Source organism: Nelumbo nucifera, chromosome 8, assembly GCF_055504915.1.
Source record: "Nelumbo nucifera cultivar China Antique chromosome 8, China Antique-T2T, whole genome shotgun sequence".
NCBI lineage: Eukaryota > Viridiplantae > Streptophyta > Magnoliopsida > Proteales > Nelumbonaceae > Nelumbo > Nelumbo nucifera.
In genome coordinates, this window is record NC_142656.1 from 5,356,082 (window position 1) to 5,373,143 (window position 17,062).

General features: G+C 38.9%; 2 protein-coding genes across 4 annotated transcripts; both read left to right on the plus strand.

Moving 5' to 3' along the window:
* The first annotated feature begins 600 nt into the window (after window positions 1-600).
* On the plus strand, window positions 601-4,682 carry LOC104600716 (zinc transporter). Of its 2 annotated transcripts, none has more exons than XM_010263820.3 (4): window positions 601-944; window positions 1,069-1,126; window positions 1,263-1,984; window positions 4,042-4,682. In XM_010263820.3, exons 1-4 carry the CDS (start codon window positions 930-932, stop codon window positions 4,495-4,497), a joined length of 1,251 nt encoding a protein of 416 aa, XP_010262122.1. In that variant the 5' UTR covers window positions 601-929; the 3' UTR covers window positions 4,498-4,682. The 2 variants fall into 2 exon arrangements, with proteins under 2 accessions (XP_010262122.1, XP_010262121.1); XM_010263819.3 differs by having other exon boundaries at window positions 711-944; window positions 1,066-1,126.
* A 5,296-nt stretch (window positions 4,683-9,978) lies between these two features.
* On the plus strand, window positions 9,979-15,434 carry LOC104600717 (Galactosyltransferase family protein). 2 transcript variants are annotated; one of them, XM_010263821.3, is made up of 7 exons: window positions 9,979-10,741; window positions 12,861-13,013; window positions 13,133-13,215; window positions 13,294-13,393; window positions 13,515-13,628; window positions 14,442-14,584; window positions 14,911-15,434. In XM_010263821.3, the coding sequence occupies exons 1-7, from the start codon at window positions 10,305-10,307 to the stop codon at window positions 14,997-14,999; spliced, it is 1,119 nt and encodes a 372-aa protein (XP_010262123.1). In that variant the 5' UTR covers window positions 9,979-10,304; the 3' UTR covers window positions 15,000-15,434. The 2 variants fall into 2 exon arrangements, 1 of the variants encoding a protein (XP_010262123.1); XR_735751.2 differs by having other exon boundaries at window positions 9,983-10,741; window positions 14,492-14,584.
* The last annotated feature ends 1,628 nt before the right edge of the window (window positions 15,435-17,062 follow it).

Below are 17,062 nucleotides of genomic sequence, written 5' to 3' on the forward strand. Positions count from 1 at the left end.
AAGAGTATAAATACAAATATGTACAAAGTAATAGGCTAAATTTGGAAAGAACACAAATAAATTATATACAGTATAATGCAAAATATAAGATTTTACACCCTGCTATTTGTATTTGTACTAATCTGTATTTGTATTTGTACTTCTTGTCTCATTTCCATTCACTAGCAGTGCAAATTAATAACATCCGCTTTTTAACTTCCCGCAAACAAATAAGACACAGGCAAATATGAAGCAAAAGTTACTTGGGTTTATATTCAGCCGATTTGCACTCTCATGCATTTGATGAAAATGCAAATGTGAGTATATTTAGTGTGAATATAAATACCTACAGTTCATAAAAATGCAAAGTTTGATTGGTTTTGCATTAATAAATTTACATTTGATTGTAATGGAAACAAATACAAATTCAAAAATTAGAATCTAACTTTTTTACACCGACTAACTTTTTAAGTGTAAAATTTACATCCATTTTTTTAAGCAAAGTTTGCCCCTATTTTGACTGCAAACATGTCTAAAAAAACACATTTACTGTCATTTTTGGTACAAAAATGTATTCTTACAAAATACATTGTAAAACTGACTCGGGGAGCAAATTCGCTTGGATCCAGCATTTACGCTCTTACCAAAGAGAACCCAGGTAGCAAAGAATAACAGCAGGAGTGTCGACACTCGCGCCCTCATCTGCTCGCAGAAAGTCGCAACTGAAACTCGAAGCGGGCAAGCGGCAGTCCAAACCCTTAGATTTCTCAAAAATGTCGTCATTTACTACACCTCTCTTTCTTTCCATTCGAACCCCCGCAACCCCTATTCCCTCTCTCTCTCTCTGCATCTTCACACACTTTACGCCGGATAACCGTCTTATGCCACCAGCGCCCTCATCTCCTCCTCCCCTCCTTATATTCTAGATCCGTCTCAGTCCACCCGCTTCCATGTCATTCACCGAGGTTAGGTTTTCCAGATTTAGTTCACAATTCACAGTAATCAGACTATTAAATTTTAGTTTTCTCAGTTCCCTCTTCATTTTTTCTTTAATTTTCTTTTCTGAATTTAATTTCCATTCTGTAGCAGGAACTCGAGCCGCTATTCTATCTCAAATATCTCAGAGGAAAAGTTCAGAATTTCTCAGGTATTTATATTTACATACGAAGAAAACCTTCTTTTATTTTATTTCGCTTTTTTGTCAAAAAGATAAGATTTTTGTTCTTGGCGTCATTCTTCTAATGTTTTCAAATTTGTGTTTATGCTTCTCTGGTGGAGAAAAGATAATCTCTTGCAGGTGGTATCAGAATCCATGGCCACGACTACTTGCCCTAACACAACCCAATCCGAGGATTGCCGGGACGAATCCGCTGCGCTGATTCTAAAGATGATCGCAATTGCTACAATTCTCATCGCCGGAGTAGCTGGCGTGGCCATTCCCCTGCTCGGAAAGAAGCGACGTTTTTTACGCACGGACGGGAATCTGTTCGTTGCCGCTAAGGCCTTCGCTGCAGGCGTGATATTAGCAACTGGTTTCGTTCACATGCTCCCGGATGGGGCATCTGCGCTTACCGACCCATGCCTGCCTGAGACGCCATGGTCGAAGTTTCCCTTCTCCGGATTCATCGCCATGATGGCTTCCCTCTTAACCCTTGTGATGGATTTCGTGGGAACTCAATTCTACGAGCGGAAACAGGAGAACAAAGGAGCTGTTGCTGAGGTCGACGGGGAGGGGTCGTTGGAAACGGCTTTGAATTCGGTAATAGTTCCAGTTGCAAGGATAGCAGAGAGGGATCTTAACGGGAAGGTGTTCGGGGAAGAGGAAGGGGGAGGGATGCACATTGTGGGGATGCACGCGCACGCGGCGCACCATAGGCACAGCCATCCGCACGGGCAGCAGGCTTGCGATGGACACGTGGCTGAGCTCTCACACGGACATTTGCATGGGATCGGTGACAGCGACGAGGAGAGCGAGAGTGGTGTTCGGCACGTTGTCGTCTCGCAGGTAAATTCCATTTGGTTTTTTGCACGTTATGAGTTAATCACTTTTTTCTTGTATGTTGTTTCTGTTTGTGTTTGAACTTTGAGGTTATGTTTGATTTGAAGGAAAAGGTAGAGAAAGAAAGGGAAAAATAGGAAACCTATAAACATTTCCTTATCTTTCTCTTCCTTTCCCTATTTTTTCCTTCAAACCAAACATAGCCTGAAGGAGCTCATTCGGAGAAAATTTTGGCTGTCAATAGGGCTCTCTCTGCACGCCTGCGTGGCAGTTTAATTTATGAACTAACTAACGTGTCACATAGGGAGAACCCTGTTGTAGCATCGACTGTCGGACATGGAAAGCCAATATTTTATCGCTTTGAACATGGAATTTGATTGGTGATTGTTGACTAATGCCATGTTTGGAACTAATGTCGTTTGAGAGGTGTCTTTTTTTGAGAAAATAGTGTTGCATTGATATACTATTTACTTTTAGGCTGTGTTTGGTTCAAGGAAAAAATAGGAAAAGGTAAGGAAGTCTTTACAAAGGTTTTTCTATCATTTCCTTTTCTTACCCTAGCTTTAAGGAAATGTTTTTTTTCTTTTTCTTTTTCTTTTTTTTTTTGTTTTTGTTTTGTTTGGGACCATTATGGTTGCTGCTGCATGGGTGTTTTTCAACTCTACATCACTAGTGCTATCCAAGGTTCAAAATATCGATACGCCGGTATGGGCATATCGGGCGAATCAATACTGTTTTTTTAGTTCTTTTTTTTTTTTTGAAACCAGTTCAGGGGCGGTTTAGGTCTCCTCCACCTCATGAACCGGTCAGACCCCCGATACATCCACTATAGGGGCGTATCGAAAGGGTCCTGGAATGATACATATCGATCGATATGGGCTAATACGTATCGATACTTGAACCTTGGTGCTATCAATAGTGAAAAAATAAATAACACCAAAAATGATATTTTTTTCAAACCACACCTTTTCCAATTCCCAAAGTGTCTATAGGGTTCATTTGTTTTCTAAGTTAGTAGGTCCTATGGAAAAGAAATAAACCCATATTCATTTTATTGGTATTAATTGATCCCATAGAAAAGAATGATTTTAAAGTGTGTCATTTGTTTAGGGAACTAATATTTTCGAGTTCACATGTGTGCCTCACATGCACATCTCACTGTGCATTGGGAATATCTCTTGTACTTGTCAAGATATTTTCAATACATATTTGTGAGCTTTACAAAAAAAATGCATAGTTGCAATGTGCTATGGGGCTCTCCTAGGGTGCAATTGTGATCTCGGATACTTTCCTTAAGTTTGGATAAATTATTTGGCCATACTGTATTGTTCCTTCAATAATGTTACTTTTTTGATAAATCAGTCATTATACACATTTAGTGGTAAATGTTCTTATTCTGATAAGCATTTCTCAAGAAACATTTGTTCGAATAATTTCACTTATCTTGGTAAGTCATTCATTAATGTGACACCCTTTTTTAAATAAAGGGCATCGGTTCCAAACCAATGTTTTTTGAATCGTCATTGACCCGAACAGTCAAACTGTTTGGCCCAGAAATCGTCTAGGCAACCGGTTACCACTGATCGGGCAGTTGAACCATCAATTTGTTCAACCCAGACAGCGGTTCATGGGTACAGCGATCCTAAATACAACAGAGAGAAGAAGAACATAGCAGGGATTAGAGACTGGAGAGAAATCAGATCTCAAATATGAGATCTGCATTTCTATTGTTGCCGCCGTCACCATCATCATCGCGGTGAAGGTTGAATCCTCCTCCTCATCTTCTTTCTTCCATCCTCCTCCCTTCTCCCTCCCTCCATCCTTCCTTTTTTTTTTCCCGATAACTGCAGCTTCTCTTTTTCTCATAAAAACCTAAAAGTCTAAAAGACTAAGTACCAACATTTGCTCTAATAATGTAAACAATTCAAACAGTTGGACCCAGATGGTCGAACCACTGACCCAAAAACCGGTGGCCACAGCGGTTCCATTTCTAAGTCGATTTTTAAAACCTTGCTCCAAAATCCAAACAGTGGCTAAAAGCTTTGTAATTTGAATGGATGCAGATATTGGAGCTTGGAATTGTATCGCACTCGGTGATGATAGGGCTGTCACTGGGAGTGTCGCAGAGCCCGTGCACCGTAAGGCCCTTGATCGCGGCGCTGGCCTTCCATCAATTCTTCGAAGGGTTCGCACTTGGAGGGTGCATATCGCAAGCACGGTTTAAATGGGCGTCGGCAATGATGATGGCTTGTTTCTTCGCGATAACGACACCGGTGGGGATCGGCATAGGGACAGGGGTGGCGTCCTTCTACAACCCCAACAGCCCGAGGGCGCTGGCCATCGAGGGCATTCTGGATTCGGTTTCCGCGGGTATCCTGGTGTACATGGCCTTGGTGGACCTCATTGCCGCTGATTTCCTTAGCAAGAGGATGAGGTGCAACGTACGTCTCCAAGTCATCTCCTACTTGACCCTCTTCCTTGGTGCTGGATTGATGTCATCTCTAGCTATCTGGGCTTGATCTCTCTCTTAGAATCAAAAGGAAGAAATCAACAAAAGATGACAAGGGCGTGGACATTTATAATTCATTGTATTCTTTTCAATTTGGGAGGCCAATTGGGGACAACAGGGATGAAATGGTTCCATTGTCGGTTCATGGTAGAGAAAAAAAAAATCCTATAATGATACACTTTTTTTTTGGTACAACGAAATTCATTCCTTCAAACTTCAAAGACGTTGGATCAAAACTGACATCACAATTAGCTTAAATCGATCCAAGCACCCTGCCGATGATTGTCTCTCATCATTCGAGTTTCTTGCTCTTCGATCTTCCTGCTAGACTTATAAGCTGTGGAAACCTTGTAGTTCAGTCAGCTTTTGCAGGCTTTTAAAATGAATGTCAAGGAGATGTTTGATAATAGTTGATGCAGCTTATTATATATTTTGTGTTTTTATTGGATAAAAGGGTGATATAACCTAATTTGCCTTTACAACCTCCTTAATGGCTTATTCAGAAAAAGTAAAAAATAAGCCATTATTTCAGCTGTATCAAACAGCCCCTTAACCATGAACAAGAAATAAAAGTATATGCCAAAATGTTTCTCTCAAAGTTGGAGTACTCTCTCTGTTTCTTATTAATGGTTAAGTTTCCCTCTTAATCTAATATAGACTTTCCTTTGTTGTGGAATTATCTCATCTGTTGGCATCACAAACAGGCAAAAGTGAACTCATGCTAGAACTACCTCAGGCCTTTGTTAGTGACAACTAAGAAACACCCGTTAGGAAGCTGGATTTCCTACTCACCTCTTCCTCCTCTCCTCTCTACTAACCCACTTAAATCAAGCCACCTGTCCCTATCCATCTCTCAATACATTTAACATGTTCAATCTCCCAACAAAGGGCCAACAGAGGTTAACCCTCCTTTAATTATACGGCTTCATTATACGGCGGAGCCACCTGGTGGGATGGACCACACGTTTAAGTCCATAAATAAAATCCCTCTCATTTCCAATGATTAGCACTTATCCGGCAGAGCATGCCACAAACAAACAACAACAAAGTTCCTAATTCTCACATTTGATTTCTTCTATCAATAATCGATACTATCATATATGAAAAAGAGTGAAATTTTTTATGCTTCCCGCATTGCAGTTTGCCAATTTCCATTGAAAAATGATTAATAAGAAGAATTCACAGAAGAAAACTTTGACTTATTTATAGGACATTGCAATTTGCAGTTTGCAAGAGAGAACTAGAGTTTGCATTGCTTCCTCGTGGCTGCCAGTTTCAAAAGAAAAGATTTTTCTTTTTCTCTGCTTTCCATGACATTAACAGTTGGCTATTACGATCTACAATTAATTAACCCCAACTAGAGATGAGAGGCAGAAATGACGTTCTTTCCATTGTGAAAACAATAACCATGTATAGAGCCGTTGACTATGTTGTCGTGAATACACTTGTTGTGTATAGAGTTGTTGGCTCTATTGCTATGAAAATTGCCATTGTGGATCTGCAACTCTGCATACGGTGATTGTTTTCGCAGTGGCCATTTTCATGGCAATAGAGCTCTATACATAGAGACTGTTTTCACAATGAGGCAGAGCCCCTGTTATCATGATGGATGTTTTCAAGGCCATAGAGTCAATAATTCTGTACATGGTGATTGTTTTCAAGATGGGGTAGAGGCTTTGTTTTCACGGCAACAGAGTCAACATCTCTGGATACAGCGACTATTTTCACAATGGAATGGAGCTCGGTTTCCACAACGGAAATTTTCACGGCAATAGAGCCAACAACTTTATAGCAGCAATTATATTCACGACAACAGAGTCAACAACTCTATAGATGGTGATTGTTTTCACAATGGGGCCCCTGTTAAGCTTTATTCGCCGGATCTGGTATACCGGTTTCCAATGAGGAAGAAGAATGTCTTGTGTCGTGGGTAACTAAAAAGTAGGAATCAATTTTCCCAAAAGATTAAAGCATTAAAAATAATTTAATTTAAAAATAATAATAATAATTAATGGAGGGTTAACCTCTGTTGGACCTTTGTTGGGAGGTTGGACAGGTTAAATGTATTGAAATATGGATAGGGACAAGTGGCCTGATTTAAGTGGGTTAGTAGAGAGGAGAGGAGGAAGAGGTGAGCAGGAAATCCGGCTTCAGCATTTAGGTGCTCGGTGCTCCCATCATTGAGAAAAGATGAGGAAGGCATTAAGGAATATCTTTAATGATAAGCTTTAAAATGACTACACTAGGTGGATAGTCTTCACTCTTTGTAGTTGTACAAGCTACAAATTTAAGCTTGAACTAATAGATCCATCAAGTGTAGAGTCAGATTGTACAACTTGGGCAGGTGGTGTAGGTTTACGACCAACTTAACCCCAAGCCTAAAATATACAAGTGGGCTAGGGCCCAACCCAACTTTTTAAGTCCAGCTCAGGCAATACCAATAAATCTTAGGTTGGGTTTCTAATGCTTCGTTTGGTTTGTGGGATGGGAATGAGAAAAAAAGAATATTTCAAAAATATTTCTTTTTCTCTCATTTGTTTTGAGGGAAATAGAGGGATGGGATGAGAAAAATGTGGGATGTCAGATCCCAAAATTGTGAATTTGGGGTCGCACCAAAACCATGCGACCCCGGTGGAAAAAGTTGAGAAAGCATTGTTACCATCAAATTGAGGAGAGAGAACTGAGAAAGAGAGGGAGAAAGTCTGAGAGAGAGAGAGAAAGAGATTGAGATAGAAAGGGAGAAAGTCTAGAGAGAGAGCATAAGAAGGGGAGGGCTCCGGTGGTTTCCCTTTGAAAGGTTGTGCTGGGAGCAGAGAAAGACTCTTAGGTAGAGGCTAGGGTCTCTTAGTTCAGGCAAGAGAAGAGACGATTAGAGAGAGAAAGAGGGATTGTCTTCAACCTGGCAACAAACATAGAGTCCAACGGAGGGTGGTGAGCTCGGATTTCCCAGACCGCACTTCAAGCCTCTCTCTCGCTATTGCAGCTAGTTGTAGCGGCAAAGACGTTCGATAGAGAACTAACGAATTGTTGCAGCTAGTTCAAGCCTCTCTCTCGTTGTTTCACCAACAGCTATGGTACTCTAGTATATTTCTTCCCTCGCTGCTGACAGAGACGTTCGACAAAGGACTAATGAAAGGAGAAAATGATGGAGAGAGAAGGAAAGGAATATGCGAGTAAGATTTAGAAATGGAGAGAGATGGGGGTTCAGTCTACTGCTACCTATTAGTCCGAAGGTAGGAGATGATGAACAATCAGTCCCCTTCCAAACTATCCGAAGGTAGGATATGACGAACAGTGCTTTTCTCATTATTTTCTCATATATAAAACCAAACAATGGAAGTGTAAATTTTTACACTTTCTCATCCCACACAAATCTTCCCACAAACCAAACGGAGCCTAAAGGAAAAATCAACTACTCCACTTTGGAGCTGCACTAGGCAAAGCTATGAAATAAGGGCCTTCCACGCATTGTTGTGGCCCCACTTTATGTCATTTCATCAAATTCAAGGCGAGGCCATGTCAATGAGATCAAATCAACCCCCCATATGACTGTGCCCCACAATGTCCCACAGCACATCCCCACCATGTATTGGGAATATCTCCCAATGATAGTATCAGAAATGATGATGTCATCATCTGGAGATGTTTCCCATACACAACGGGGATGTGTTGTGGGGCGTAGTCTTGTGGGGGGCTGATTTGAACTCCATGTCAATACATAAGGGGTTGTGATTTACTATTTTAGCCTAATGCTACTCCACCGGGAGTAGATAATTTTTTAGTAGGTTTAGACTTGTGCATAGGGGTGTCAATGATATTCGAAAATTCAACTTTGAATTTGATATTCGACATAATCGAATCGAATTCAGATAATTCGAATATCTAATCGGTCAAATTTGGATATCCCATTCTTACCAGATAGTTAATCGGATTCAAATTTGGATGTGACCTGATTCGATTCGATAAATATCCGAATTCGACCGATTATTTAATTCTTATATAAAATATTTTATATAATTTATATATAATAATTAAGTTATATAAATAATTTATATATTTATGTATTTTATATCAATAAAATATTTATTAATTATCTAAAATAATTAATTAATCGAATCGAATTTGAATTCGGATATCAATTTTCAATATCCGTTAGGTATCGAATCAAATTCAAATATCGGATTTTCTTGGTGACGTCTATACAATGTTTTTGGCTTACAGCTGTCAATACTAATCTGAGCCTTATGGTCCAACTTAAAAATAAAATGAAAGAACATATGAAATAAAACGCGAATCAATGAAAAGTAAGAAAACTCTAACATGATTTTTGTTTGGGCTCCAGGATAGTTGAACTCTTGTATCATACAGTCAAAAAAAAATGTGTATATTTATTACACATAATATATTTTACACGAGTGTATGGGTTAGAGTCAAGCCCAATTTTAATACAAGTTAAGTTCAAACTTATGAGCCCAAGTCCAAAAACGCCATCGAAAATAGCAGACCTAGTTGGAAAGCAATAGTGCCCTTTCGGGAAGTGACTTGTGGTGTTTAAAGCTAGGAGGCCTCACATGGAAACCCTCTGAAAGAGAGGGTTATAACATGAAATTGTTGTGAGCAATTTCATGTAGGGCCTCAATCAACGCAGCTCTCCCTAAGGGCTAAGGCAGGCATCGTCGTCCCAAGTGGGGCCTCAAAATATTGCAACGTATTGATCCCATTAATTAAGTTGAAAAAGTTGCAAATTTGGTTGGTTAGGAGTTATTTTTCTTTGCACTTGAATACTTGATATAGTTGCATGCAACACATGTCAATGGAAGATGCAAAACTGATTTGATTAACACGCAACTGATTGAGTCTCTAACTCAATTGGCAGTTAAGTTGTTATTTTATTTGCCGATGATAATCACTTATAAAAATTGAAACTTTGTTAAGAAGAATGAATGGTTGTATTCATAAATAGCCGATACCAGGAAATTGGCTACAACCCCACATTTATTTGAACCTCACAATAATCAAACATACTAAAACGTATCAATTACCCAAGATAAATGGATGAGATCGTGCTGATTTCTTTTTATATAAGCCATGTCCTAATGTCCTATGTTGAATCTTGAATCCATCCAACAATAAATCAGATCATCTGTGGGTGTATATGCCACGTAGTAAGTTATGAGGGCCCCACTTCACAACCACCCATCCTGTATACGCCAAACATATTTGCCAATGCCTAACAACAAGGGATTTTTGGACTGCACTTATATTCAAGTGAAGTTCGGTGAAATCTACCTCAAGTAGCCACGTGGCCCACGTCTCTTTTTTTTTTGTAGCCGCCTGTAGCATCTGACCCAATGAAACACGGACACGTCATCGGTGGAAATTAACAACCTGTTCAGATGGATCAAAACCCGAAAGGAATTGCTGCGACCGTATGCGGGCGGTTTCGCCAGGGGGATAGCCCACTTATATATATATATATGTCTAAATTCTAGAACATACGTTGAAAGGACAGTGAGACACTTCCTTCCTTCCTTCCCTCCCTCCCTCCCTCCCTCCCGTCCTCCTTTCCCGGTTCCCCGACCCCGACAATTCTCCTCTGCATTCCTTCGCTCTGGCGTCGCAGGTCGCACTCGCACCTCGAGGTGGGGACCCTCCTCTCTCCATGGTCATTAGTCTTCGTTCTTCGTAGAAGTCGAAAATGAGAAGCAGAGGAGAATATCAGACCTACAATCTACCAGCTAGCTACCAGATCCAGTAAACGCCATGAAACTTGATTGCAGCAACTGAAATCAGGAGCGTCGCCAATTATTACCCAAAATGCCACGTTCTCTGAGTCTGCTTCCCATATTCACCCACCGTTCCTCCTCCTCCTCCTCCGTGTACTCCAAGGACGATAAAGGGAAGAAACATCCTATCTCTATCCCTCCCCAGCCTTCTTCATCCCGCGTTCCACTCGCACTTATTATTTTCTCCATCTTTTGCTTCTTCATCGGCGTCGGCGGAATACTATTCTCTGTCTTCGCTCTGGCTCGCTCCAAACCACTCCCCGTCTTCCGCTGCGGTCGAGCCGAAGACACCTTCCGAACTGCCTTCCGCCGTTCCTCCGGTTCTCGCAAGCTCGGCGACAACGATGGTCTTGTCGACCGCCCCAAGCTTCTTGGCTTCGTCGGAATCCAAACCGGCTTCTCCTCCGCCGATCGCCGCGCCGCTCTTCGTTCATCTTGGTTCCCTTCCGACCCCGACGGCCTTCTCCGGTACCGTAATCTTTTCCCCATCTTAATCAAACATTGCTGTTCTAAACTTTTGAGATCGGATTCAATGTATGAGCCTTTTATTTGTTTGGGGCCAATGTTCAACTATTATCACGATCAACAAGCCACTGTGTGTAGTTGCGGTAATCATGTTTGAGTATCATTAAAATAGGTTTGCAAGCTATTTAATTTTACATATTGAGTCTCTGTCTCTCCTAGAATAATTGGTTGGATCTAATTTGAAAACCATACTTATTACCTCTATAAATGTCTATTTAGTCCTACTACTGTATTCACTCGCCCATTATGTAACGTTGTTCTTTGTTCAGCCATAACTCTAGATCTGAAAATTTTTCTTAAATCACCTTACAGCATTTATGGTCCTTGTCTATGTTAGTATGTTATGCTTTACAGGGATCAGAAATGCAATGCACATCATTTGAATGTAGAGGGTTATAGGTTTTCTTCAAGTAGTAGAGCAAGGGTGGAGCCAAGATTTTTTTTCTCAGGGGGGCCAAAATCTAGTAAACAACAAAAGCTTATAAACATAGATGGGGTTAAAATACAAGTAGGATTTACATGGAGACAATGGGGATTTTTAAGACATGGGGGGTCGGGGTGCCATGGTTCCCCTCTGCCACCCCTCCCTCCGTGGTGCAGTCAGTGGTCTCTTACAGGAGTAAGTCTCACAAGAGATAACCGACAACAACAAGTAGCGCTACAACAGTGGTGAATCAAAGCAACAAAATACACTAACCTCTTGGATTTGCAACTCGTAAAGGGCAATGACCTTAACCTCTACTCATGTAGAAGGGAGTAAGGGTTTGGGGGGTCTTTGTGGCTCTTGAACAAGTCCAACAAAAAAAGGGAAGAAGCTAACAGGAACACCTTAAAGGCAAAACACAAGTTGTATTCAATGTCCAAAGATGATTTATTACAAAACTCAGCTTGGGTTATATAATGCCAAGAGAGATGAAAAAGATTACAAACTTTGGTGCCCAAACATATACCAAAATAATAAACAAAAGGATGGTTGAAATAAATAGAAAAATTAGAAGCTTAGAGGGGGGAAATTGGTGGTTGGTGGTGTCTAACACACAATTTGGCTATCAGGCAACTGCTCAACAGGATATCTGCTGGTGAATCGGTTCAACTGCTACCAAGTACTGGGAGTCAACTTCAAACTCTGGCAGTTGGTGGACAGGTGCGATGACTTGTACACTGGGGGTTGCTGGGTGCGATGAGTTACGATTTCCCCAAACACTGGTGGTCTCATTCCCATCGCATCACAGCCTTGGATTTTCATCGTGTCACCACTGTTCCTCTTCTCATTGCAATTAGGTCTCGTTGCATCGCAGTCATGAGAACCTCGGACTGCATCACTCTGCCATTGTAGTAGAAGTTTATAAATTCCGTCCATGTTTCCTCTTCGTTTCTATTCCCATCAAACAAAACATAGGTAGGATTGGAAGGTGATGCTCAAAAGACTGCCAATTTCCTTTCTGTATCCCACCTTGGTGAATCTACCACTTCTTGCTGATTGCAGGAACTCCATAGGAGACTTCACCTTTTCTTAGTTAGCTATGGACCCAGAACATCAAACGCCATTGTCCATGCTCTAGCCAAATGAGCAACAAATCATAACTGTAATAATATTTGGCCCATGACTCCACCGGTTTGTATTTTCCAGCTCATAGAGGACTTGTAATCACCCAAGGGCCTTCCAAAAACAAATCACCCATTTGAGATGTTTGATGAATGAAAGTATGAAACCAACTTAAGGGCTTCAAAAAAGCTATATATATGTAGGATTCTGGTTCATTAGAGGTTGAAATGAAATAGGGAAGTGATAAATATAGGAAAACTTGATTTTACTTGTTATTTTCTCAAATAACAGTTTTCTCCTTTGTATGGTTCAGAAGGCACAACTCTTTCTAGAATCAAGATGGGTTTAATATATGTACGAAGTTTTTCATATTAAGATATGTTGGAGAACTGTATAAGTGACAAGTTTTTCATTTTTCCTTTCCTTTTGGATGGATACAAGTTTATGCAGCATTCTCAATTATGGTGAATTTTCATCTTGAAATATTGTATATTCACTTTCCCTCCACCTTTGCAGTTTGGAGCAAGCTACTGGTTTAGCTTTTCGTTTTGTAATCGGACGATCAAAAGACACCAAGAAGATGATGGATCTTGAGAAAGAGGTGGAGAAGTACAATGATTTTATGCTTATAGATGTTGAAGAGGAATACCTAAGGCTGCCATATAAAACGTGAGACTCAAGATTGCACATCACCCCCCCCCCTTCCTCATATACATGCATGCATACATATATTTATTGTTATCAGATCAATTGCTTGTTTGGTAACGTTTATCGTCTCTGCATTTTAGGCTGGCATTTTTTAAAGCAGCCTTTGATCTTTTTGAAGCAGATTATTATGTCAAAGCTGATGATGACATTTATTTGCGCCCAGGTATGCTTTTAGGTAATCCATAAATTGGTCATTGGAACTCATCCGTCATGCAATAATAAAATTTCCTTCCTCTATCAGATCGACTTGCCACTCTTCTAGCTAGAGAGAGAACTCATCCACGAACCTACATTGGCTGCATGAAGAAGGGCCCAGTAATTACTGATCCTAAAATGAAATGGTAGATATATGAAGATCTTCTCCAAAATTTTTTTGTGATAAAACATCTAATTCTGTGTGTGTGTGTGTGTGTGTGTGTGTGCTATCTTTTAGTTGACTTTTTCTTTACCAAATAATTTCAGGTTTGAGAAATCTGGGCATTTGATTGGAAATGAGTATTTCTTGCATGCTTATGGCCCTATATATGTTCTGTCTGCAGAGGTGGTAGCATCACTGGCAACTACAAGAAACAACAGGTTCTTTATTTACATTAACTGTCTTTGATTTTAGTTGTCTTTATGCTTTGATATTGACTCTTACATTTAGGTTAGTAGCTATTATCGGTTTTTATCTCATTTAAAATATTGATACTACTTTCTAAATGAATTGGTCTTACTAAACAAACCGTAAGTCCATTACTCATGGTTCAGTGGTGAATTTACTTGCATATTTCCTCTGTTCCTAAAAGGCTATCCTTTCTAGTGGACTTGTGGGGTCATCTGAACTGTGAATTATGGGTTGTAGGTATGGGAAGGGTAGGGGTGCCTGGCACTAAGACAGTAAATGGATACCATGCATGATCAGACTTGATTTTGAAGTATTCCTACCATATTCATTTCACTCATCTCACATTATTCATGGAACTCAGTCTTGGGACCATTCAACTTGTGAGAATTCTACTTTGCGGTTAACATAAAGCATATACAACATTTGGACATTTAATTCTGACAACCATGTATGTCCTTTTTGGGTAAGCGTGCATGTCATGTATAACAGATCCTTATTGGATGTCGATTTTGGACATGGAGCTTATAAGCACACATTTTATTCAGCTTCTAAATAAGCATTATTGCATATTCTGATATTCCATTAATCTGTCTCCTTTTGTTCTCAAGAACGATTTTGTTACCTTAAAATGAATGTAATTACCAACTCTTATGCTTGATTTAGCATAGAAAATGTCTTAGTACCTTAATTATGTCATGCATGTTGTCTTTAACTGGTATTTCAATTTCTTTTCGTTTTTTGCTAGAATTGTTTATTTACTAGATTTATCTACTGGTTTCCAGTCTGAGAATGTTTAGCAATGAGGATGTAACTGTTGGTTCCTGGATGCTAGCTATGAATGTCCATCATGAAGATAATCGAGCAATTTGTGATCCTCGATGCACACCAACTTCTATCGCAGTTTGGGACATTCCTAAATGTTCAGGTGAAACTGGTTTTTTGAACTTTCACTCGTGTCTTTGCAGCTTTTGTGAATATAATTGATAATTTTCAAGGTTGTTTCCCACTTGGAATTAAAATAAGAAACACAACGGTTTTTGCATGGGAAAAAATACTCAGAAAGGATCAATGTTTTTGAAAACCATAATGTTTGATTTTCATCTAGAATGCTAGTTATCTGTTTCCATCCAAATAATGTGCAACTTTAGTGTTTAATTTGTGGAGCCATCAATTTGATCAGCTAAAATAATTAGGTAAAGATTTGCCCGTCTATTACTTTGTCTGCACTAACAAATTTGGTATAATTTTCAGGTCTATGTGATCCAGTTAATAGGTTGAGGGAGCTTCACAAAATCAGCATGTGTTCCAAAAGTCCAACACTACCACCTGATGACAGGTAGTGTTGGTGGCCCAAACTCGCAGTCACGGGAGCAAGACATAACCCATTTACCTTGACAGAATTTTTAAGCTACCATCATGATACCTGTATTTGATATGTTACTGTCCAGTCAATTCATAGTGACGGTTTTCTGTTGGAGCAGCGACACATTCTTTTGTCTGTAGCCTGAGAGACGGCTCCGAGGCCTGTGTTTCAAGAATTCCAGTCAGTATGTAGGTTGCTGTTATTAACGGAATTGGGTTAGGTGTCTACCGTTGTTTCGGTGCATTAAATCAAAATATTATCCGGTGCCCCTTTACCAATGAATGATTGAAAGGTAATTGATCAAGTAACATTAGTTTGTACCGAGTTGCAGCAGGTGTCTAGAATTTTGGGACTTGTGTAATGAACACTCCTTGATTTTGGCGAAGTTCGATAAGGAGCCTCTTTTTCATTATTTGTGCTTCAGTTGTGGCTTGATTTAAGGCCTGTGTTTAACTATAAAATAAAATGACCATTCAAAGTATATGTAAGTTGTATGGAAAAGGTAATTTTAAGAGACCTAATATGTATTTGGATATAGATACATTAGAAAATTTAAATAAATCTTAAAAAATATATATTAATAATAATAAATATAAACTTTATGTGATTATAAATAAATTATTTAATTATTTACACAAAAAAAACATAATGATTTTTATAAAATTAGACATAGAGACATAATCAATAACCAACCAAAAATAATGGAAGGATTAAAATGCATATGTATATACCTTAATTTAGAAAAACAATATAATTTGTGTCTATAGCTATTAATATATAAATTTTAATAAATAATTTTACCATTTATTAGCAAGCATCATACATCCACCAGAAAGAAAATGTTTATTTAAGAATAAAAAGTGCATACAATTATGACAAAAAATTAAGTATGGTGTAATGGTATTACAAGCCAATGACAAAACCTTCATAACTCTAGCTTACAATTTTTATATCAAAAATTATAAGTACAATGATTAATAGTTATGACTTCTGAAAGTTTATTCAAATTTGAACTCACCTTAAATGTAGGAATTAATTAATGGTAAAATAAATTTGACTTTAGGCTCAGTTTGGAAGGAGTACAAATTCAAATATGTTGAGTGCAAACCATATATTTTGTATTATTTTGTATGTATTTGTACTGTACATATTTGCATTTGTACTCTTTCCAATGTGAGCCAAAGAGAGTTTGAAAGAATATTAAAAATCGGTTTGTAGTGACCTTTATCAGCCCGTAGTATCAGATGTGTATGGACCCAAAATGACCTGATTCAATATCAATATAGGCCGGTAAGCTATGAAAATGCTTGAAAAGGTACAAAAATGGTACATATCAACCAATACGGGTCAATATGTTGTAAAATTTTCAATTTTGGTTGTGCCATGAGTAAGGCTACACTCACCCCTGGTTTCTTTTTCCATTTTACCCAAGAAAATTATCTCTTCTTTTCGTCTTTAACCTGAATGACCTTAATTTATTAAATATTAGTGGTACCATTTTCTAAGTCAAGCTGTGATGTTTTTTGCTTAGTGAAAAAAAGGATTCATATAACTAACCCCATGTAGTTGGGATAAGGCTTGGATGGTGATGATGGTTAATTCTCTATCTTCTCAATAAGTCTTATAGTTCTAAAAAGCTACAAACAAAGAAAATTGCACCCAAGTGTCTTAAGTTAAGACACCAAATATGTCACCATGTCATGCTTCTACAATGAATTCTGAATTGAATTCGTATAGCTGCAACTTACATTTTCTCTTCTTAACAAATGTCTAAGAACAAATGTTATGAAACAATGGATTGTTAAAATTCATATATTTTAAATCTTATCAATGACTAATTGGTTTTCTAAGAAATTAGATGTGCATACATTAACCGGAGGGAGGGGTGGCTTAAAATAAGGTTCAAAATTTTGTCACATATCGGGGCCTTCCTGATACACCCCTACAGGGGGTGTTTGGGGTCGGCAAGTGGTTCAGGGGGTAGACTGGCCTTAAACCAGCCCCTCTGAACCAAATTAAAAAATAAAAATAAAAACAAAA

Excerpts from the sequence above, each read along its gene's own strand:
- LOC104600717 (XM_010263821.3), top strand. The coding sequence starts at position 10,305 with ATGCCACGTTCTCTGAGTCTGCTTCCCATATTCACCCACCGTTCCTCC. Across the intron at positions 10,742-12,860 it reads GACCCCGACGGCCTTCTCCG|TTTGGAGCAAGCTACTGGTT; the intron begins GTACCGTAATCT and ends CCACCTTTGCAG. Across the intron at positions 13,394-13,514 it reads ACTGATCCTAAAATGAAATG|GTTTGAGAAATCTGGGCATT; the intron begins GTAGATATATGA and ends AAATAATTTCAG.
- LOC104600716 (XM_010263819.3), top strand. Across the intron at positions 1,127-1,262 it reads AAAAGTTCAGAATTTCTCAG|ATAATCTCTTGCAGGTGGTA; the intron begins GTATTTATATTT and ends GGTGGAGAAAAG. Across the intron at positions 1,985-4,041 it reads GGCACGTTGTCGTCTCGCAG|ATATTGGAGCTTGGAATTGT; the intron begins GTAAATTCCATT and ends GAATGGATGCAG.